Below are 335 nucleotides of genomic sequence, written 5' to 3' on the forward strand. Positions count from 1 at the left end.
CTTTGTTAGAACAAACTCAGAAAATTAAACATGCAGAGGCGATGAAGATAGGGGAGAGCTTTCAGTCACCTGGAAAACCCACCAAGAACTTATCACCAGCACGCACAGGTGACCCTTGTTGAAACAGACTTCATTTCGTCGTCAAGGGAGTAGGTTGTGTCCAGGTTGTGTCCAGGTTGTGTCCAGGTTGTGGCCAGGTTGTGGCCAGTTAGTGCCATGAAGTTATATATATATATTTTTTTCAATTTTCTCTTCATCTGTCCATTTCTTTATCAGCTTTTATGGAACTCTTGTATGTAATATCGACTTTTTCGGGGGAAAAATACATTTTGTTG

General features: G+C 40.9%; 1 protein-coding gene across 1 annotated transcript in view; it reads left to right on the forward strand.

Annotated features, from left to right (window-relative positions):
* The window catches only part of LOC119588935 (regucalcin-like), a 16,253-nt gene that overhangs the window by 8,736 nt on the left and 7,182 nt on the right, over positions 1 to 335 (forward strand). Inside the window, exon 2 of the mRNA XM_037937548.1 lies at positions 128 to 207. Within this exon, the coding sequence (XP_037793476.1) occupies positions 128 to 207 (80 nt within the window). The remainder of the gene's footprint in view (positions 1 to 127; positions 208 to 335) is intronic.

Source organism: Penaeus monodon, chromosome 24, assembly GCF_015228065.2.
Source record: "Penaeus monodon isolate SGIC_2016 chromosome 24, NSTDA_Pmon_1, whole genome shotgun sequence".
Taxonomy (NCBI): domain Eukaryota; kingdom Metazoa; phylum Arthropoda; class Malacostraca; order Decapoda; family Penaeidae; genus Penaeus; species Penaeus monodon.